At 38.5% G+C, this 19,188-nt stretch overlaps 1 protein-coding gene across 13 annotated transcripts in view; it reads left to right on the top strand.

Moving 5' to 3' along the window:
• TRMT11 (tRNA methyltransferase 11 homolog) overlaps positions 1-19,188 on the top strand; it is a 63,493-nt gene that overhangs the window by 44,148 nt on the left and 157 nt on the right. For 7 of the 13 annotated variants that reach the window (XR_002181388.2, XM_019967111.2, XM_070795830.1 and 4 more), the window contains one exon: positions 17,339-19,188. This exon is cut by the window's right edge and continues 157 nt beyond it. Coding sequence is in view for 8 of the 13 variants with exons in the window: in XM_019967111.2 (XP_019822670.1) it covers positions 17,339-17,470 (132 nt within the window). In the remaining 5 variants the exon portion in view is untranslated. Of the gene's footprint in view, positions 1-10,719; positions 11,069-11,100; positions 11,287-17,338 lie in introns of those variants that run through there. The other 6 variants (XR_011568397.1, XM_070795825.1, XR_011568396.1 and 3 more) reach the window with 5 other exon arrangements.

Below are 19,188 nucleotides of genomic sequence, written 5' to 3'. Positions count from 1 at the left end.
TGTTCTTGCCTAATTGCTTTGGTTAGCACTTTCAATACTGAATTGAATAAAATTGTCAAGAGTGGGCATCCTTGTCTTGATCTTAGAAGACAAGCTTTAAGCTTTTCACTCTTGAGTGTAGGCTTATCATACCTGGCCTTTATTATGTTGAGGTACATTCCCTATATACCTGCTTTGTTGACAGGTTTTTTTTTTTTTAAATCATAAATGGATGTTGAATTTTGTCAGGTGCTTTTTCTGTATCTATTGAGATGATCATATGATTTTTATTCTTTTGTTAATGTGGTGTATCATGTTGATTGATCTGTATTAAACTGTTGCATCCCTGAAACTGTTGCATCAATCCCACGTGTTCATGGTATATGATTCTTTTAATGTATTGTTGAGTTTGGTTCAGTAATATTTTGTTAAGGAGTTGTGTATCTGTGTTCATGAAGGATATAGCCTGTAATTTCTTTTGCTGTGGTATCCTTGTCTGGTTACAGCTGGGCTTGTAGAATGAGTTTGGAATTGTTCCCTCATCTTCTATATTTTGAATAGTTTGAAAAAGTTGGTATTAATTCTTGTTTGAATGCTTGGTAGAAATCACCGAATGAAGCTCTCTGGTCCTCTGCTTTTGTATGTTGAGAAGCTTTTGATTACTAATGCAATCTTCATTGATTTCCCTGCTGGCTCAGATGGTAAAGAATCCTCTTGTAGTACAGAAGACCAGGGTTTGATCCCTGAGTAAGGAAGATCCCCTGGAGAAGGGGATGGCTGTGCTGTGCTATGCTTAGTTGCTCAGTTGTATCTGACTCTTTGCGACCCCATGGACTGTAGCCCGCCAGGCTTCTCTGTCCATGGGGATTCTCCAGGCAAGAATATTGGAGTGGTTTGCCATGCCTTCCTCCAGGGGAACTTCCCAACCCAGTGATCGAACCCAGGTCTCCCACATTGGAGGTGGATTCTTTACTGTCTGAGTCACCAGGGAAGCCCAGGGAATGGCTCCCCAGTCCAATATTCTTGCCAGGAGAATTCCATAGACAGAGGAGCTTGGTGGGCTGCAGTTTATGGGGTTGCAGAGTCAGACACGACTGAGCGACTAACACTTTGACTGTCACTTTTTCAGTCTCTATTAGTAATTGGTCTGTTCAGATTTTGTTTGTCCTCATGACTCAGTCTTAGAAGGAATTTCTAGGAATTTGTTAGAATTCTTTAGAAGTCTTTCTAAGAATTTATCCTATTTCTTCTAGATTGTATAATTTGTTGGCATGTAAATGTTAACAGTGGTCTCTTGTCCTTTCTTTTTCCCCTGTGGTGTCAGTTTCAAGTCTCTTCTTTCAATTCTGATTTTACTTATTTGAGCCTTTTTTATTTTTAATGAGTCTGGCTAAAGGCTTACCAGTTTTTATCTTTTCAAGGAACCGGCTCTTAATGTCATTTATCTTTTCTATTATCCTTTTAGTCTCTATTTCATTTATTTCTGCTCTGACCTGTATTTCCTTCTACTCTGGGCTTTGGTCCTCTTTTTCTAGTTTGTTGAGGTATAAAGTTAGGTTGTTTATTTAATGCTTATTTTAATATGTTTGAAAAATTAACATTACCAATAGATTTTTCAGTTTTAAGTCTTGATATTAGAAAGTACAGTGAATGACATCAGCAATTGTTACTTCGTGGCCTCTGTAAAAAGTACACCGTATGACAGTTATGAAGACTTGAAGCAGTGATTCTAAAGAACTGGAAGAACAGTCTAGAGAAAAGGCTTAAGAATTAATGGAGCTACATGATAAGCCAGTCATTTCTGTTTTAATGACAGAATTAAGACCCATTGTGGACCATTTCACGTTTGCTTTCCTCCGAGTTTAATTTGTTTAAGAAAGTCTGGTATTTTTTGGATAGATTTATATTTCCCCAAGCAAATTTGATACACAGAAGAGGAAATAGAGGATGATCTAAAGATGCTTCTGAGAATATTTCTGCTATCTAAAAATAAAGGCAGTCTTCTGAGATATTTTTAATATTTAATATTTTACTTTTGTCCTTTTAAATTAATTTATAAAGTAAGGAAATCCTGTTGCTTGAGTAATTTTTTGAAATGGCCTTCCCTTTATAAGATCAAATTTAATCAGTGAGTTTTAATTTGCATGGAGTTTATTATAACTGAAATTATTTTGTCATGTTGAATTAGTCATGTTTGGCTTTTAATTAATTGCTTCATTTCTACCTTCTGTTTGTATGGAGAGGAGTGTATATAATTGCAGCAAGATCCCAGTCCTTTATAATGAAAGTGATGACATAAAATTGTCAAACAGTTCTCATGTACATCTAACGAATTATTCTTGACCTTGTTCAGTGTTGTTGACTTTGGCAGTGGAAGACTATTAATTTTAGATTTTTACACTTTTGTATACTGTGTCTCTTCATTTTTGATTTGTCACTTGTTAGGATTAACTTCAGTATAACTCTTGGCCCAGCTGATATGTTGTTATAAAGTGTTCTCCCTCTCCCCCCATTTAAAATGTAAACATAAGTTATAAATGTAAAAAATATCTAAAGAGTATAGATAAGTCATAAAATTTTGTATCTGTATTGTATGTTTTTTTAGACTTACTGAACATTGGTAGTAAGGAAGAAAATTCTTGCTGACTGTGTTAAAATATGAAAATGCATGCTAAGAAAAGCCAGTTTTTGTCATTATTCCCTGTTGCTATAATCTGAAAGCTAAATGAATGACAAATAGCCCTTTTATAAGGCTTTATTTTTTGCAGCAGTTTCACATCAATTTGACCTTCTTATTGTTGCATATGGTTAGAGATGAGGAAGTGCCCAAGGCCCTAGCCCAGTCCGCTTAAGTAGGAAGTACCCAGTTTGAGACCAAAACTCCTCCTTTGCACCTGAAATTCTATATCCTTTTTTCAGCATCATGTTGCCTCTTTACCAAAACACAATCCTGCCTTTAGAATATGCCAAGATTAAAAGGCAGACATTCTTGAGTGGCATGTTACAAGTTTCTTTTCTCATGCCTCATGTGGCTGTGGTAGAATGTGATTTGTTGTACTACATCTTATTTTTCCTGCTGATACAACGTGTAGTCAATGCTGCCATATGTAGTTGTGGTCACAGTGGTTACTTGTATAAAACATTTTTCTCATATAAAATTCATAGGAGAAAAATGCTGATCTCTTGAGTTATCCTGGAGAAGGCCAGGGCAACCCACTCCAGTACTCTTGCCTGGAAAATCCCATGGATGGAGGAGCCTGGTAGGCTGCAGTCCATGGGGTCTTGAAGAGTGGGACATGACTGAGCGACTTCACTTTCACTTTTCACTTTCATTCATTGAAGAAGGAAATGGCAACCCACTCCAGTGTTCTTGAATCCCAGGGGCGGTGGAGCCTGGTGGGCTGCCGTCTATGGGTCGCACAGAGTCGGACACGACTGAAGCGACTTAGCAGCAGCAGCAGCTAGAGTTATCCAGAAGACTACGAGTGCGGTAGTTTCTCTTTAGTGAAAATTACCCAAAATAATACTCTGTGTTCTATACCAGTGTACTTGGACAGGCGAATGTGTACCCAAGGCAGCCATTTTCAAGATCTCCTTGAAATTTTTTTTTAAACATTCATACAACTTTTACATGCTATAGAAGTACTTAGTTAAATATAAGAAAATTATCTTAAATTGCCATCACACTAAATAGGCCTCATATGCCCTATTTTGGAGCAGGAAATGGCAACCTACTCCAGTATTCCTGCCTGGAAAATTCCATGGATGGAGGAGCCTGGTAGGCTATGGTCCATGGGGTCGCAAAGAGTCAGACACAACTGAGCGACTTCATTTTCTTTCTTTCTATAGTTCCTTTTCGAGAAGGAAATGGCAACCCACTCCAGTGTTCTTGCCTGGAGAATCCCATGGACAGAGGGGCCTGGTGGGCTACAGTCTATGGGGTTGTAAAGAGTTGGACACGACTAAGCAACTAACACACATGCCCTAGTTATTTGTGGCTTATTTACTTGACATCCTGCCTTACCCTGCTGGTGATTTGAAAAGCACTGAAGTATGGGTAAATTAATCTTAGATATCACGGACATTAATTTAGACTAAAGTTATAGTGTGAGTCAGTTGTCATTTTTTTTTTTTTTTAGTAGCTAGGCAGTATAGTTCACATGACTTAAAAGAGAATATTGGGAGGTCATAGTAGCAGGTGATGAAAGTTAATGTAATTTTTTATTTTGGACCAAATGAAAGAGTCCCGTAACATGAAGCCTATGAATGCTTCATTAATCATAATGGAAGGTGGCCAAAACCGAAAGACTTGACTCAAGGACTGAAAGATGTTAAAGCTGTGGAGGGAGAAAAGAGCCATTAACATACCACTAACAACAACAGTGTTTTAAATGAGGAGGAGAGAGAGGAGAAACTGAGGTCACTTGTTTGAGAAGGTGACTTACGGATGGCTTGAAGTGGAAGAAGTTTGACTGTATAAGTAGTTGGCATATTAGAATGACAGTAGTGTCGCTAATCATAAACTCTGGCGTTCTGCTGACTTCATGCCTGCACCTGTTTCCATGATGTATTACCCTCTCCCAGGATCAGTGTTGTTAGCTGTTTTTCCTTAGGCAGCCATTTGAATTAAAGGTTGTCTCTTCCTGTTTCTGAAATACTTTGTTTTTTGCCTATCCCTTGCCAGGGTGATTGGGTATTTTCCTTTCGATCAGAGAGGAAAGATTAAAAATTAGGTATGAAGTATTTCGATCTTAAGCCTAGTGGGAAATAGATGCTACTTCGTTTATCAGTGACAAAAATAAGACAAAATGACGCTAAGAATGTGATCGTGGAATATGAACTCAGTCTGAGTCTTAGTACAATACAGTATTCATTAGCATCAAAATGTGTGTGTGTGTGTGTGTGTGTGAGAGAGAGAGAGAGAGAGAGAGGTCAAGGAACAGAGGTGGAGAGAGAATCTTCCAAATTATTTTGCATTAGAAATCAAAAGGAAGCTATTTGTATTAGTTTTAAATTATAGTTCAACTTGAGGTGTTTACAAAAGGCTTATAACCACACATAGAAGCCTGATGATGCTATATATCATATTGTATTAATTCAGCTTTAAGGATCATGACATCTACTTACAAAGTGAATTACTTTTGCTATTAATGGTAGTTTCCCTTGAATTTAAATTTTAGAGAGTCATCATTTGACTTTTTCTTTTATATTTCTGCAAACAAATGACTTTGCCAGACTGGATTTTCTGTTAAATTAATCCTATCACAATATTTTGAAATTACTGTTTCTGGTAAACCAGGTAAAAACAAAACTCTGTCCCCTACTACCTCCAAGAAGGAATCATTTAAGATATCTGGGTCTTTCTACTTAACGATGCTACTTGGATATAATTCTCTTATTTGTAGGAAAAAGCAGTTCTCTGATGGCAGAGGGAGCATTCGTCTTAATGTTCCAGCTCTAATGTTCATATTTTCAAACCATGACAGTAAAACAGTCTTTAATGTATTGCTCTTACAGAATCTTAGGCAGAGGTCATTTGCAAAATATAAAGTGTGATCTGGGAGTCCAAGGCATGAATGGTTTAGGGAAATGAGAAGTGTATGTTCAGAGTCAGCATAATCCTCTGGAGCTTTTTTTTTATAATTCTCAAATGACACATTTTCTATTTTTTGTATTTTTATTTATCATATGGTTATTTAATTTATTATAATTCTCAAATGACACATTTTCTGTTTTTTGTATTTTTGTTTATCGTATGGTTATTTAATTTAGAATTGTCTTTTTAGTATTTTTCAAATTCAGACACAAACTTGTCTTCTCACCGTATGACCCACCAAGAACCTAACCCTGAAATTTAATATGTATTTTTTTGCCCAAATCCTAAGGGTACAGTTTAATGAATAATTATAAAGTAAACATTTCTGTAGCGACCACCAAGGTCAAAATTATGGAGTATTGGAGCACCCCACTTTTGTGGCTCTTTTTGGTCATAAACACCTCCTCCCACAGGTATAAGCACTAATCTGACTCTAACGGTAATCATTTCCTTGCTTTCTTTTGTAATATTATCGCTATCCAGTTCATTGCTAAGCAAAATAATTCTTTGTTTTTGATCTTTATATATATAAATGCACATGTATTTTTATTAATTTTCCTTTTAATGGGTTGTGATGGTTTTAAAAAGTCACCTAGGAGATGAGTGTCTCCACATTAAAACAGTTTGTATGTGCATGTCTGTGCATGCTTTGGTCTGTGACTCATCCTTTGCTGCTTAAAATAAGTAAGATTCTTCTTAACTGTAATTAACTATTAGATAGAGTAACTAATAAGTTGTCATTAGATTTTTATCCTGTGCTTTGGCCTGTATTTTAATGTTTGGGGTTAAGTTTTGAATTTTATGAAGTTACAGGTTTTAGTGGTGAGCATATAGAATATACTCATAGTTCTGTATCATCATGATAGCACAGATATCCATGATGGGTTTTTTGGTGTTTTTTTACAGTTAGAAGTTATGTGTTGAGTGCCAGATGTCAAAGTTCAGTCACTGAATGTCACTCATTTTCAGAACTCTAGCTATAAAGAGTTTTTTAATATATTAAAATATTTTACCAGATTTTAGGTAACTTAATGCCGTACAGAGTAATTTTTTTTTTACAAGTATCGATTATATGTGAACACCTAATTTAGGGAGGAAGATTTCCAACCCTTACCTTGTTCCCATTAAGAGTAATGCTAGAAGTTTCCCTTAATAGTATTGGATGCCAGACTTTTGACCTGCTTGTCCTTGGTTTGGAAATGGCCTAGTGCTGTTTATAGTTGTATAACTTTAGCACAAGTGGTTTCTATAGCTACTGTCCAGTACCAGATGTAGAACAGTGGGAAGCTTTGATAAGGGGAGCAAGGATTTTTAAACAAAAGCCGGACATGGGTAATTACCCTGAAGCTGAACTGAGGTCCATTATATTCAGCACTATCATTTACTTTTCATTTCACTCTCTGCTCATTATAAGAAGGAAAATCTATTGACTCTTTTCTCTTCCATCTCTTTGCCTTCTTCCTCTCACCTTATTAAAGAATGTATATTATACCTTTAATCTGTTGCCTGAATCCAGAAGTTGGTCTTGACAAAATTAGGTGAGCATCACCAGTTTGGCTTTTATTATGATGACAGCATCATTGGTTTCCACTTATCAAAGAATAAGTTTCATAAGCCATTTGTATCAAGTGTTTGCAGTGAGACTGCTGTGTTATATAAACTGCTGCCACTTTGAGAATATAAATGACTTAAGGTTAATACTAGTGAGGTAGAAAAAATCATTATCTCATTATCAGGAATTGTCAGTTAAGTAAAAGGACAACTTAAACCTGACCTATAATTAAAATAGAAGGCATTTGGTTTTCTTCTAAATGGTTTTCAACTTCATCCCCAAAGTGATACCTTTCTAGGGGAAAGCTCTTGTTTTTAAACAGTAAATTAATTATAAATTGATGATTATCCTTAGGTATATTATTGGGGGATTCTTTAAAAGTCACTCTTTGGCAGAAAAGGGATGCTGTGAGAGAATTTTGGCTTCAGTTAGAATGTGAGTAGGGAGTGGTGTGAGAGATGAGACTGTAGAATTAAGCAAGGGGATCCAGTTTGTAGTAGAGGGTGGGCTGCAGGCAAGGAGGTTGAGGAAATTCATACCTCCTGACTCCTCTTTTTTCTCTATAAAGAAGGATATAAGTTTTTGTTGAGAGCGAATGGAAAAAGTACTATGCAAAATGAGAAAGAAAGCTGTCTTTTACTGATTTTTACATTCAGATAGTTTTGTTGTGTTTTCTTTTTCTGACTTGATTGCGTGCTCCCTGAGGGGAAAGCCATGGCTTTCATCACTCAGCATGTGTTTATAGAACCACTTCTGTCATCTGCTGAGATAGAACAAGACTAATGAAACATCGTCCTTACCCTTAGAGAACTTGGTGTGAGAGAAAGTTTGGTTCTGTAGTGATCTGTGCAAGTTGCTCTGTGAACACCAGTGGGCACCTCCCTGAGGAGATGGTGTTAGAGTCAAGAGGCCAGCATTCTCAGCAAAGCTACAGAGGGTGCATTCAGGGAATTATAGACATTGAAGCGTGACTGAAAGTATTTGGGGAGAGGTGGTTGGAGATAAAGTGGAAAACCAGAGGCCTGCCTAGTGTTGAAGGTCTTTACCAATAAAGAGTTTCAAGTTTATCCTATTGGCGATGGTGAATCCTGAGGGATGTGAGTTAGGAGAGTAACAGAGGTTCTTGTTTAGGAAGGTCACCCAGACTTTAATATGCAGGCAAGTTTTTGTTGTGGAAAGATGTCTGTGACACCAGCCTGGAGGCTTCTGGCATGATCTTGTGAAGACAATGAGGCTGTCAACTAAGAAAGATAGAATATAGAGATTGTGATATATTTCCAGTTTTTTAAGGAATCTCCACACTGTTCTCCATAGTGGCTGTACTAGTTTGCATTTCCACCAACAGTGTAAGAGGGTTCCCTTTTCTCCACACCCTCTCCAGCATTTATTATTTGTAGACTTTTGGATTGCAGCCATTCTGACTGGTGGGAAATGGTACCTTATAGTGGTTTTGATTTGCATTTCTCTGATAATGAGTGATGTTGAGCATCTTTTCATGTGTTTGTTAGCCATCTGTATGTCTTCTTTGGAGAAATGTCTATTTAGTTCTTTGGCCCTGATCCAGCAATCCCACTGCTGGGCATACACACTGAGGAAACCAGAAGGGAAAGAGACACGTGTACCCCACTGTTCATCGCAGCACTGTTTATAATAGCCAGGACATGGAAGCAACCTAGATGTCCATCAGCAGATGAATGGATAAGAAAGCTATGGTACATATACACAATGGAGTATTACTCAGCCATTAAAAAGAAAATCATTTGAATCAGTTCTAATGAGGTGGATGAAACTGGAGCCTATTATACAGAGTGAAGTAAGCCAGAAGGAAAAACATCAATACAGTATACTAACGCATATATATGGAATTTAGAAAGATGGTAACAATAACCCAGTGTACGAGACAGCAAAAGAGACACTGATGTATAGAACAGTCTTATGGACTCTGTGGGAGAGGGAGAGGGTGGGAAGATTTGGGAGAATGACATTGAAACATGTAAAATATCATGTAAGAAACGAGTTGCCAGTCCAGGTTCGATGCACGATACTGGATGCTTGGGGCTAGTGCACTGGGATGACCCAGAGGGATGGTATGGGGAGGGAGGAGGGAGGAGGGTTCAGGATGGGGAACACATGTATACCTGTGGTGGATTCATTTTGATATTTGGCAAAACTAATACAATTATGTAAAGTTTAAAAATAAAATTAAAAAAAAGAATGCTTAAAAAAAAAAAAAAAAGAATATAGAGATTGTGATATATATAGGGAGAGACAGTGATATTGAGAGTTTCCGGGTAGGTGTATGCAGCAGGACCTGAAGACTGATTGAATGATTGGGAAGGGAGACAGGTTGAAGGCTGACTTGGAAATCTGGGCTGAGTAGGTTGCAGGTGTTGTTACCCTTGCCCCTCCATCCCAAAGGACAGGGCGCAGCGCTGCTCCCCTGGGCTACTGCAGGAGGCTTCCCCCTGGTTTCCCTGCTTCTGCAGCTTCTCCTCCCATCACATAGAGTGGAAGTAGATAATCAAACTCCCCTGTTTAAAATTCATCAAAACTTGCTATGAAATTTAGACCAAAATTCAGAATCCGTCACATAACCTTCAGGGCCAGCCTGAACTACTTCTAGCCGGTCTCTCCAATTTGATTTTGAGCCACCTTTCCGTTCATTCTTCAAGCCTGAGCCACACTGGCCCGCTTTCACTCCCCAGAATGTACTTAGCTGTTTCTAATCTGAATCTTTTCACATTGTGTTTCCTCCCTCATTGTGTTCCTAGAATGCTTTCTTCCTGTCTCTTTTTACAAGTAAATTTGATTCATCCTTTAGGTCTCAGGTAAATGTCACTTCCTTTGGGAAGCCTTTCTTATTCATTTTCTTCTCTCCCATCTAACTAGGTATCTCCTTATATTTTTATGGTACCCTTTTCTTCCTAGTATTTCATCACAGTTTGTAAGTGTATGTTAGGGTGTATATTGTTTAATGTCTGTAACTCTGAATTAATGGAGTTTGACTGTTTTGCTCACTACTCAGTAAATACTTATGAAATAAATAGTAACTGTTCGGTGATTGTTTGGGGCCCTTCTAGAATAAAAGCTGTTAAATGTATTTAAATCATCCATTTGAAGGAAGAGTAATACACTGAATTTTGTCATTACCCTGATGCTACTCCTGAAAAGTCAGTGATTTAGAAATAGTTTAATCCTATGATATCTAGGCCTTATTTGTTATGAGAAGCAAACAAAAAAACAGGTGGATCACTATACTGTGGAAATCAGAACACCTTCCTTCTAATTAAGGCAGAAATAACAAAGAATGGCAGATCTCTGGGAGAAGACAGTAGTTAGAAGGATAGTTTTATGTAAGTGCAGTTCTCAGCTTTATTTTCTTAAAAGTGAGCGGTTTTATGACATTCAGTTTGAGGACACTCTTGCAAATATGTATTCTCCCAGATTAATCCAGAGTGTCATTAGTTCCATTTAAAGTTGCAGCTTCAGATGTTACTATAAAACATAGTTTGTTTTTTTTCTTGAGGAGCAGCCAAAGTACTTCCCTTTTAAAGTCTCTTTTTTTCTTTTTGATGCTGTACTTTTTTCCCAGATGGTTCAGTGGTAAAGAATCTGCCTGCCAATGCAGAAGATGCAGGTTCGATCTCTGGATAGGGAAGATCCCCTGGAGGAGGAAATGGCAACCCACTCCAGTATTCTTGCCTGGGAGATCTCATGGACAGAGGAGCCCGGCAGGCTGAAGTCCATGGGGTTGCCAAGGAGTCGGACACAACTGAGCAACTAAACAACTTTTGATGTAGAATTAGTTGTAAAAATAAAGGTTAACTTGAATAAGGCGTGGTTTATGTACTTTTTCTTTATTTTTGTAGAGAATAATTTGCAGTTCTAGATTGGACATAAATGACAATGATAAAACACTTTAGAATCACTAAGGTAAATACGTATTGGTATATTTCCACCTCATTCTTCTAAGGATGAAATGATGTGAATACATGCCAGTGCTCTCTGAAGGAAAACGGCTGTCCTGTTGATGTTCTGTGGCTCTAGATGTTTACAGCAACCAGGATTCAGACAGAGAGGGAAGTGGAGTGCTCCTGACTGTCCGATGCATCGTGGTCAGCTGGGCTTCAGATGCGCTTTACCCACATCAGGAAATACTGTAAGAATTTATCTGCGTCAGCCAGCAGGGGGCACTGTACACATTAAAAAGTACATGGCCAATTGTAAAGCTTCCTTTGATTTTTTTTTTCCCTTGGCAATTGTGTTAAAATTCCTCCAGAAGTTTATGTTTAGAATTAGTAGTGATAGGACCGGAAATTGGCTGGGTGGGACAGTGGTTAAAGGGGTTCTGTCTAAAAGTTTAGAGACGAAATATGTACTACCATAATGTTGCTGTTCAGTGAAAAACAGCCTCAAAATGTCACATTCCATTTTGAACAACCCACTAATCTACCATGCAGGAAGTTAACTCTTTAACCACTGTTTTGATGTAATGTCTGTTAAAAAAATGTGTGACAGAAAAAGTATGCGCTTTAAAGCCTGATCTAGTCTACAATTCTGGCATTACTTGATAGCTATGTGACTTGTGTCAGATTATTTAAACTTTTGAAGTCTCCGTTTGTGGAAAATTTAGATAATAATCTGCTGTGAAAAGATGCAGAAAATTAAATAATTCACTTCTGTCAAACACATAGCTATAAATGTATATCAATTGCTTTCTTAAATCAGAGTTTATATGTTTCTTGTCATAATTGCTATTTGTCTTACAAAGTTAAGCGATAGATCTGAAAACTGTGTATTCCCATTATGTAACCAGAATTTTCCTTCAGAAATTCTTGATTTCTGGTTATAAAAATGATAAACAGTAGACAGTATAATCAACAATCTTAATATTTTATTCCTGTTTCCTCAAGTACTGACATGTGCCAAAATTTAACCAGTAGTCATCATATTTAGGTAAGGTGGTCTGTAATCTTTCATTGCCATAGTTTTTTTTATTGGCATTTCCTAATTGTTTGTGTATGTTTATTTTCCATGCAGTATATCTTGCTTACTAAAAACTGGCAGAACTCAGGTTTTATGATACATAGATGATATCATGACTGATAGTGATAGACAGATTGGGAAGTGTCAGAGAAACCAGAAATCAAACACCGGGGCAAGCTGGAGTTAGTGAGGGACTTCAAGGGTCGTGTTGCTTGAGGATCCTCTTCTCCCTTTTAAGTAAACCCTTGGCCTTTGAGATACTGAGTTGAAAAAAAAAAAACCTGCAGATATTCTTGGTTGAGATGGGCAGGGAATGTGAATAGAGAAGAGTTATCAAAAGGTGATGAAAAATATGTGGAGTTGAATATCATCATCTCAAGTGTGATCCCTGGTAAACTGAACTAAAGATAGGTTGAAAGAGAGAAATAAGAAAAAAAAACATTGACTTTGCTATTTTATTCAGCGTCAAGGTAACAGAAGTTCTGAATGCTGCAAATGGTATTTTTCATAACGGACCAGAGTGTACTGTTCATAGGTGTGATATTTACATATATCTATGTGGACCATAAACATACTGAACCTATTATGTGAAACATTTTGTGAACCATGTCTTTTCCACTTAGATGAAAATGGTAGTCAAAGTCCTGGAGTGTCTGGCTTGCCCTGAAGCAGACTTATGCTGTTAGTAATAGAACAGCACTTGCCAGATCCCTGGCTGAACAAGGGATTTGGAGCTTTGGGGTTCTCCAGGAGTTTTTGTTATGAATGTCTGATTTTGCAGTCAGGGGGCAATCAATCATTGCATAAGGAGGCGTTCCAGTATAGGACTCACATTAATTCTTCTCTACTCCCTGGGAGATGAATAGGATCCCCTCTCCACCCAAGGCTTCCCTGGTGGCTCAGCTGGTAAAGAATCCGCCTGCAATGTGGGAGACCTGGGTTCAATCCCTGGGTTGAGGAGATCCCCTGGAGAAGGGAACGGCTACCCACTCCAGTATTCTGGCCTGGACAATTCCATGAACTATTATTACATGGGGTCGCAGAGTTGGACATGACTGAGTGACTTTCACTTCACCACCACCATACCCCCCCCACCCCCGAAGAGGTTGCATTTCTAATAATAGTCTTTCCCCACTTTTCCAGTAGCATGTATTTCTCTGTCACTGCATCTCTGTAGCACTGAGCATATGATCTGTTAAGAGGCTTAGTTTGCTTTTACTGTATTTTGAGTAAATCTTGAGGTCTAAACTAGTCAGATAAAGAATGCCATAGCTAGTACATGTTTTCTTGGTAATCATTCATTGGTATAGGTTATAATCATCACTTTGAGTTTTCCAGGCTTCTGTTGTTCATTCCTAGTCTCTGCCTCTGGTCTTTATAGTCTTGTCTTTATTTATCATCAGTTTGTCCTGTGTATATCCTTGAAATCAAAGGCACGCTATCTTGTTAAGCTCTCAGTCTGTCTTCTGAGGACACCTGTCTTCCATTGTGCTCTGACTCTCTCCTGCTTCCCCTCATGAGCTGCATAGTTGGCAGTTGAGGTAGGTTACGTGCAGGAGCAACTGAGCCCCAGTCAGTTCCTGGCCCTTCCTGGTCTTCAGCTGTCTTACCACACCTCTGCCTTTTAAGCTTGCACACTCGCATCACACATTTCTGTCCTGTCATGCCCCTGTAGCCCTGGAACATTCGCTAAACTAGTCTGCAGTGCATTTTGGTATAGAGGTGATTTGCGTGGCTTAGAGGAGTCACAGGGAGAAGAAAGGACAGAAAGCAGAACCGAAGGATCTCACTGCCTGATAGTGTTCTGATCCCTCTTGTTCAGAAGGGGAAAGTGAGAGGACGTTCAGCAAACTGATGTGAAATTGTATGTCACTCCCAAACGTTAAGAGAAAAGCCTCAGCACTGGGGAGAGTTTGGACTTGTTTGGATTCAACCAGAATGCTGGTGTAGTAGATTTGCACTTTAGTAAGTTGTATTTGATCCCACTGTAGAAAATAGACTAGAGAGGGAGCCGCAAAGGCAGAGCAACTGGCTGTTCAGGAAAAAAGCAAGGAGAGATGAGGAAGGCTTTAACTATAGTACTGGAGTTATAAATGAAGAGGAGGGGTGGATGTGAAATATTTAGGATGTAGAACCTAAGATTACACACACACTACACTAAGTCACTTCAGTCGTGTCCGACTCTGTGCGACCCCATACACGGCAGCCCACTAGGCTCCCCCGTCCCTGGGATTCTCCAGGCAAGAACACTGGAGTGGGTTGCCAGTTCCTTCTCCAGTGCATGAAAGTGAAAAGTGAAAGTGAAGTCGTTCAGTCGTGTCCCACTCCTAGCGACCCCATGAACTGCAGCCTACCAGGCTCCTCCGCCCATGGGATTTTCCAGGCAAGAGTACTGGAGTGGGGTGCCATTGCCTTCTCCGACCTAATATTACAGGACTGATTTAAAGTGAGAAAGAAAGAGAGAGCACTTTGACCCAAAATCACTTTCTGATTTTGATGACTAGGTGGAGAATGACACAAAGAGCTGTGAGACGTAATAGCAGGAGAGATGTCACTTCTGGATATAGCTCTATTTATAACTAAGTAAAGGTATTTCTGGAGAAGACAATGGCACCCCACTCTAGTACTCTTGCCTGGAAAATCCTATGGATGGGGGAGCCTGGTGGGCCGCAGTCCATGGGGTCTCGAAGAGTCGGACGCGACTGAGTGACTTCACTTTCACTTTTCACTTTCATGCATTGGAGAAGGAAATGGCAACCCACTCCAGTGTTCTTGCCTGGAGAATCCCAGGGACAGGGGAGCCTGGTCGGCTGCCCTCTATGGGGTCGCACAGAGTCGGACACGACTGAAGCCACTTAGCAGCAGTAGCAGCAAAGGTATTTCTGCCAGGATTAAACTCATGCAGTTCAGCAAGTAGACAAGTTTCCTAATGATCTTATTTGATATATTGACAGAATGCAGAATACCTGGAGGAATAGATGAAGGCGTGTCCCGTCCTTTCTGATGACTCCTCGGTCAGACATTTGATTAGAGTTGGCATGTGCAGAGGCTGAATGCTGGACCGTTGTTCTGTACTGCTGCTCTCCCATGTCTGGTTCTGAGATGTGGACCTTGAGTCCTCCCTTCAAGTCAACTGTCCTCCTAGGGTTAGGGCATCTGTGGCTCCTTACATCTCCTAGTAGGAAGATTTTGTGTCATTGAAGTAATTCTTTTAGTTACTAGAACTAAGTTAATAGCATTTCTGATCCAGTTCTCTTCCTTTCTGGGAGGCCTTTGTTCATCACATGCTTTGTTCCCAGATATACTTCTGCTTCTCGAGTTGAGGAAAGAGTTAGCTCTTTGGGGGACCAAAAAAAAAAAAAAAGCCTCATCATGTTACATTTAAAGAGTGTAATCCCTGGGTCTGATAGACCTGTGTTCAAATCCTAGCTGTGTCACTTACTAGCTGTATTATCTTGGGCCTGTACTCTTAAATAATTCATCTCTAGATGTGATAGTAGTGTGCTTATCTCTTAGAGCTGATGAGTTTATATTAGATAGTGCTTATGAAGCATTTGAGCTTCCCTGGTGGCTCAAATGGTAAAGAATCTGCCTGCAATGCAAGGCACCCAGGTTCCATCTCTGGGTTGGGAAGATACCCTGGAGGAGGGCATGGTAACCCACTCCAGTATTCTTGCCTGGAGAATCCAGTGGACAGAGGAGCTTGGGGGGGCTATAGTCCATGTGGTCGCAAAGAGCTGGACGCGACTAAGCAACTAACAATTCCACTTCTACGAAGCACTGAGGATGGTGTGTGTGTGTGTGTGTCTGACTCTTTGTTGCTCCTTGGTCTGTAGCCCACCAGGCTCCTCTGTCCATGGGATTTCCCAGGCAAGAATACTGGAGTGGGTTGTCTTTTTGGCCCATAATAAATACCACATAAACACTATCTTTCATTTGGTATTCTTTAATTTTTTTACCTGTAGATAGATAAAATTTATTTTTAATCTTTTGACGTTTATATAGCCTGAAGTTAGTAATCACCATCATGTTTTCATGTGCTTGCAAGAATTTGGAAGTATAGTATTCTTAGTGCCATAGAATTTAAGTAGCCACTTTTTTTTTTTTAATAAAATGAATCAGGAAATCTCGGCATGTTTAATAATTTGTTTCTTTTGTGTGTGATTTTTAAAAAAGCATTCTGGAGCAAAATAGTTTCGAATAAATGAATCAGCCAAAATAACTTTATTTTGGCTAAACCTGGGCTATTATTAATATTAGATATGAGGGAAAGAATGAAGATATTCATCTCATACAGGAATGAGGAAAAGTACAAGAATATTTTGAGGATTGTGATATTCCAGATATATTTGTAGATATTGTTTTATACTGAAACCAGAGTAATAAATTAGGCTTCATATTTTCTAATTGTGTCTCCATGCCTGTTCTCCAAATCACATTAATCCTTGTGCAGTAGAATATGAACTTGCAGAAGGGGATGTGATATGAGGTTTTATTTCTGATTCGATTTTTTTCACATTTTGAGGCGACTAGTGAAATTGACCAAGAAGCTGATGTTTCAGTGTTTTCTGTCAGTCTTCTTATCCCTCGGTTTTCGAATCTGAAACATGACAGTCTATCCCAGTTTGGTATTTCTAGTTTCCTAAAGATCTGTCTGACCATTAGTCCTCACCTGTCTTTGAAGTCTCAAGAGTGTGAAGACCACTTGTTTAGCCTGTATCTCATCTACTGAGGTTAAAGTTGCCAGGAGTGGTTGACGTCATTAACCAAATGTGGACGTATCCCCAGACAGTTTTACTGACCTGTAAGGTATCATGCAGATATAGTAATTTGTTGGAATAGAAGCTTCTTCGCTCAATAATTCTTATAGTCAAAGAAGGCTTCTCTTTGTGCTGAGTGAGGAATCGGAAGATGCTGATGGCTGTCCAGACTAAAGCTGCGGGAGATGGTTCTCCCTGCTTTCCCTCTCACCCAGTAAGAGTATGTGTCCTCTTTGTGCAGAGGACCGTTGGGTGGACCGGGTGAGGTGAAGTAGGTGAAAGTACTTTGGATACACAGGCATGACCCAAATATAAGATGGTGGTATATTTCCAATTCACATGTGATAAAGGAAAAACAACTGTGTACCAGAGAGTGAGATTTTGCTTAAAGTAACTGCTTTGCTTGCAGGCTAACAAAAGAAGTAACTCAAACATTTTTATTTTTTGTATTTTCCAACCAACCAGAACCGGGACCAGTATTCACATCTGCTGAGTGATCACTTTCTGCTGTACCAAGGTCATAATTCCTTCCGTGAGAAATATTTCAGTGGGGTAACAAAAAGAATTGCCAAGGAAGAAAAGTCCAGCCAGGAATGAAAATTTAAGATTTTTGACAAAGGGGAAAGAATAAGGATTTGATAGAAAAGACATCTGGATGTGAATTTTCATGTATAATACAGAAAATGTACTGTTTTAAATAGCTTTATATAATAAAATAAATTCTACAAAGTACAATTCTTTTAACGCTAGCTTTGTTTTACAGACTATTTTGTATGTGTCTTTTGAACTTTAATTTATATTTGTACTTTCAAGTATTATGGAAATTAAACAGTTATATTTTTGGTAATTAATTTATAAAGGGAACTAATCATATTGAGTTTTTAAACATAATCTGCTGGATATGTTATAGGCAATTGATAGTGGTTGAGAATTTATCATTAGGTAGACTTATTTTGTTTTTGATTGTAATTGTTATACATTGTCATTGTCACTAATAAAGCTTACTGAGGATTTCTAAAATCATGTAGTATACAGAGGGGGTGTGATGATGGAAATGAACTTCTATTTATAAATCGCAGACAAATAAGTAGTAACAATGATCATGGTGATAATGAGAAAGGCTAGGACCTGACAACCTAAAAAGATTCCAAACTCCTTGAGGCCTGTTCACATTTGAAGTTCGTCTGTACCTTGGATTTGCTTCTGCATTCCTAAACCTTGACTGTCGGTCAAGTTAACTACCCACAATTTTTGGTTTAGAAAGTAACTGATAGTTAAAGCAGTAACAACAACACAAATCCTTGATGGTTCCCTAATGGTATTAAGTCTAATCAGAGCTCTTTGAAATAGAAGCTATATTTTTCTTGAAGTAGAAACTTTGCTGAGTCCACATTGTGTCCATCATGAAAATATCTTGTTTGGAAACCACTATACCCATTAATTCAGGATACTAATAGCTTTCCTGTTTTCAGTGGCCAAAGTACCTCAGCAGGGCGGCAGTAAATGAATCCTCTCTCTCTAACCAGAGCCTATTTTTATTTATGCTGTTATTATTATTTTAGTGTTACTGCTGGCTTTTATGGACTCACAATTTGAATGTGCATACCTTAAGACCTCCAGAAGACCGGTGCTGCCCAAGCAGAAAGGGAGCAGGCCGTCTGCTACATTCTCCCTCTTTTTCTTGTTCTGCAGCTCTGAATTTCAGCAGATCTCAAACAGTTCAGTGATTATTTTGTTTGGGTTTTTGGATGTGATTTGTGGTACACTGGGGAACATCTAAAAGTATTCAAGAATGATTTATTTTCAGTATTTCTGTTGTAAACCGTCTTATTTAAAATTTTTTGAGGTTGTATGGGGAGTAAGTTTGAAAGTTTGTAGCTGACTAAATTTGGAATATGAAATTTTAGCCTTGCCTCGTTTTTTGGTTTTCACAAAAATTAGTCCAAATTAGATCCGGAAAAGTTGCAATGTTAATTTTAATCACTTGTTCTAGAAAAATGACCCTACATTTAAAAAAAAAATTCAAATGATTTCGTATTACCTCTAGTGGAGGCCTTCTCCTCTTTAATTCGTCATCGTTGTGAGATTGTTTTCACTTGTTTTAAGGTCAGTACCCAAAAGTGAAAAAGAAACTAATCACTCTCAACCAATTTCGATTTTAGAGGTCACACGTCCTCTTATTCTAGAAAGAACAACTTTATTTTCTGGCATCAGGATCTTACTACTTCCTGCATAAGTTGGAGAAGATCATTTCCAGGATTGCTTGAGTTTTATGTATATTCCTCATGCACTTTACTAGCAAGAATATCACCTAG

The sequence above is a fragment of the Bos indicus genome, chromosome 9 (genome assembly GCF_029378745.1).
Source record: "Bos indicus isolate NIAB-ARS_2022 breed Sahiwal x Tharparkar chromosome 9, NIAB-ARS_B.indTharparkar_mat_pri_1.0, whole genome shotgun sequence".
Classification (NCBI taxonomy): Eukaryota; Metazoa; Chordata; class Mammalia; order Artiodactyla; family Bovidae; genus Bos; species Bos indicus.
This window is presented reverse-complemented; position numbering and strand designations above follow the sequence as displayed.